The sequence below is a fragment of the Polypterus senegalus genome, chromosome 4 (genome assembly GCF_016835505.1).
Source record: "Polypterus senegalus isolate Bchr_013 chromosome 4, ASM1683550v1, whole genome shotgun sequence".
In the NCBI taxonomy this organism is placed as follows: domain Eukaryota; kingdom Metazoa; phylum Chordata; class Cladistia; order Polypteriformes; family Polypteridae; genus Polypterus; species Polypterus senegalus.
Genome location: NC_053157.1, coordinates 219260895 through 219264997, shown reverse-complemented (window position 1 = coordinate 219264997; position 4103 = coordinate 219260895). Strand labels below are relative to the sequence as shown.

Sequence of the window (4103 nt, the reverse complement as noted above, 5' to 3'; positions counted from 1 at the left end):
TGATCTGAAGGAGATTGAAGACTGCAAAGTGGTGGCAGGGGAAAGTGTAGTTGAGCAGCATAGGATGATGATCTGTAGGATGATGTTGGAGATCAAGAAGAGGAGGAGACTGAGGGCAGAGCCAAGGATCAAATGGTGGAGGTTGAAAAAGGAAGACTGCAAGGTTGAGTTTAGGGAGAAGTTGAGACAGGCACTGGGTGGCAGTGAAGAGTTACCAGACAGCTGGGCAACTACAGCAGATGTAGTAAGAGTGACAGCAAGAAGGGTGCTTGGTGTGACATCTGGACAGAAGAAGGAGGAAAAGGAAACTTTGTGGTGGAATGGGGAAGTACAGGAGAGTATACAGAGGAAGAGGATGGCACAGAAGAAGTGAGATAGTCAGAGAGATGCAGAAAGTAGACAAGAATAAAAGGAGATAAGGCGCAAGGTGAAGAGAGAGGTGTTGAAGGCTAAAGAAAAGGCATATGATGAGTTCTACGAGAGGTTGGACACTATGGAGGGAGAAAAAGATCTGTAATGATTGGCTAGACAGAGGGACCAAGCTGGGAAAGATGTGCAGCAGGTTAGGGTGATAAAGGATAAAGATGGAAACGTACTCACAAATGAGGAGAGTGTGTTGAGCAGATGGAAAAAGTACTTTGAGAGGCTGATGAATGAAGAGAACGAGAGAGAGAAGAGGATGGATGATGTAGAGATAGTAAATCAGGAAGTGCAATGAATTGGCAAGGAGGAAGTAAAACAGCTATGAAGAGGATGAAAAATGGAAAGGCCGTTGGTCCAGATGACATACCTGTGGAAGCATGGAGGTGTTTAGGAGAGATGGCAGTGGAGTTTTTAACCAGATTGTTTAATGGAATCTTGAAAAGTGAGAGGATGCCTGAGGAGTGGAGAAGAAGTGTACTGGTGCCGATATTTAAGAATAAGGTGGATGTGCAGGACTGCAGTAACTACAGGGGGATAAAATTGAAGTTATGGGAAAGAGTAGTGTAAGCTCGGTTAAGAAGTGAGGTGATGATTAGTGAGCAGCAGTATGGTTTCATGCCAAGAAAGAGCACCACAGATGCAATGTTTGCTCGGGGTGTGTTGATGGAGAAGAATAGAAAAGGCCAGAAGGAGTTGTATTGTGTCTTTGTGGACCTGGAGAAAGCATATGATAGGGTGCTTCGAGCAGAGTTGTGGTATTGTATGAGGAAGTTGGGAGTGGCAGAGAAGTATATAAGAGTTGTACAGGATATGTACGAGGGAAGTGTGACAGTGGTGAGGTCTGTGGTAGAAGTGACGGATGCGTCCAATGTGGAGGTGGGATTAAATCAGGGATCAGCTCTGAGTCCTTTCTTATTTCCAATGGTGATGGACTTGTGGATAGATGACATTAGACAGGAATCCCCGTGGACTATGATGTTTGCTGAAGACATTGTGATCCATAGCGATTGTAGGAAGCAGGTTGAGGAGACCATGGAGAGGTGGAGATATGCTCAAGAGAGGAGAGGAATGAAGGTAAGTAGGAACAAGACAGAATACATGTGTGTAAATGAGAGGGAGGTCAGTGGAATGGTGAGAATGCAGGGAGTAGAGTTGGCAAAGGTGGATGAGTTTAAATAATTTGGGATCAACAGTACAGAGTAATGGGGATTGTGGTAGAGAGGTGAACAAGAGAGTGCAGGCAGGGTGGAATGAGTGGAGAAGAGTGTCACGAGTGATTTGTGACAGATGGGTATCAGCAAGAGTGAAAGGGAAGGTCTACAGGACGGTAGTGAGACCAGCTATGTTATATGGGTTGGAGATGGTGGCACTGACCAGAAAGCAGGAGACAGAGCTGGTGGTGGCAGAGTTAAAGATGCTAAGATTTACATTGGGTGTGATGAGGATGGACAGGATTAGAAATGAGGACATTAGAGGGTCAGCTCAGTTTGGATGGATTGACTAATTTACCTTCTAATAAAACGTGGGTAATCATTTACTTATATGAATTTTTAAGTGAAAAAGAATTAAAGATCCAACTACCCTTTCTTTCTACATATTTCTGTGAAAGTGGTTTTCAGCTGTCACTGCAATCAAAATAAAAGACGGAAATAAGCTAAATATAACACCTACATTACATATTGATGATTTGTGTCATTCAATGTAAACTCATTCTTCTAATGATACTGTACATTTACATTTATCATATCAGTAAGTCATTTACTATGTTCAATTTTTTATTTTGTCAGGTTTCATGCAAACAAATTTTCTTTCTGTAGTGCTCTACAGTCTCAAAAAGTTTAAGAAGTACTGGTACTAGCAGTGTGACACAGTGGTCAAGGCTTTGGACTTCAAACCCTGAGGCTACAGGTTCAAATCCTCCTATTGACCCTGCGTTACCTTGAGCAAGTCACTTCATCTGCTTGTCCTCTCATAAGAGAAATCAAAGAAATGTACATTAAATGTTGTAACTCACCTTCAATAAAGGTATTCAGCCAAATATGTCAATGTATAAACCTAAGTTCTTCTATTAGAAGAGTGCATATGTTTGATAATCAAAGCACACAACGTGGAAAACATTACAAGAGAAATATTGCAAGGTGGCAAAACTTTAATTTCTGAAAACAGGAGGACATGAAATGTGGTAAGCACGTTAAGACAGAAATAAAACACTAAACAGGGATGGGACCACAACATCACTTTTTTACAGATACCCCTAATTCTTGTCTGTGTATTCAAAAGGCAAACATCAGAGCACTTTTCTTAATAAATGCAATAAAAGCTTGATTCCTTGATTAAATTGTTGACTTTATTACAGTCCTGCTTTTCTCTTTTTAATACCAGGTAGTACTGAAATGTCCATTCTCCAATGTAACAGTCCATATAGACCAATTTTATGGTTACTTTTGAATTTACAAGCTCATTTCATTTAAATTTATAAGGTTCTCCAATATTTGAACAACTAACATCTGCTCTGTTTGAACACTAATATCATTTACCCAGATTCACTTCACTTTTTTAGGTCCTCCTCCACGTTTGCATGTAGACCTCTCTTCACATGACTGCTCCACTGCTGAAACTTTAAAGAGCAGTAGTTGACTAGGAGATCTCATCTGATGCTGTTTCTTTCCCTTCAGACGCTCAGGCTATGGCTTACTCACATCTCCTCGTGGCAACTTTAATTCTACTGCTGCTTAAAGGTGAGATGATTTTTGATTTTTTGCTTGTTTTTAACGGTTTATGTATCCCAAGTTTTCCTTTGCTTTTCATCTTTTGTGTTTTCTTTTTAGAATCCTATGGTGAGATCATAATGACTCAGCCATCCTCTAGTGTCTCTGCTCAGCCAGGAGAAACAGTCAAAATCCACTGTAAAGCCAGCAGCTCTATTACTAGTAGCTATAAATATCTCAACTGGTACCAGCAGAAACTTGGAGAAGCTCCTAAGCTCCTGATATACCGGGCATCCTACCTGCAGTCTGGGATTTCCAGTCGATTCAGTGGCAGTGGCTCTGAACTTGATTATACACTGACCATTAGTGACATACAACCAGAAGATGCAGGACATTACTACTGCAATCAGGGTTGGAAAAGCCCTTTCACACAGTGAATTAGAGTCATACAAAAACCTCTTCGCTCGACTGGCCCAGCTGCAGCATAAAAGCCTTCAGGTTATAAAACAGCACTGTGTCATTTATCAGATGGATGTCACTCTTCTACTGTTAGGACCGGAGGCTCCTATCACCCTGTCACATTCTGTTCTTCCTAGACCTACATCAGGATTGTCATTCCAGGAGCCACGACTGACCTTCAACTAATCAGATATCAGAGAATAACTTTAAATCTGATTGTTTGAATGTCCTCAAATAACAATGTACAAGGAAATCTTATTAACCCGAGTGTGTATTTGTCTCCCTGATTTAACATGCTCACAAGCCAAACTGAAAATACATTAGAAAGTTAAAAAATAAAATCTTTAATCGTGTCCATTAATAAAAACTTCCTTAGCTACCTCTGAAAAGTGATGGTTAAGTAAGGGCCCTGTTGCAAAATATCTGACAAAGTAATCTGGAGCAATATATTTAACAAATGCATTAATAATAGCAATAATAATAATGTGACCCGATATTTGCGTGGTAGACATA

General features: G+C 40.6%; 1 gene segment (V, D, J or C); it reads left to right on the top strand.

The window, feature by feature from the left end:
- Positions 1 to 3019: 3019 nt before the first annotated feature.
- LOC120528840 lies at positions 3020 to 3568 on the top strand. The segment is given in 2 exon segments: positions 3020 to 3161; positions 3252 to 3568. Coding segments are annotated over 2 exon segments (369 nt in total).
- The last annotated feature ends 535 nt before the right edge of the window (positions 3569 to 4103 follow it).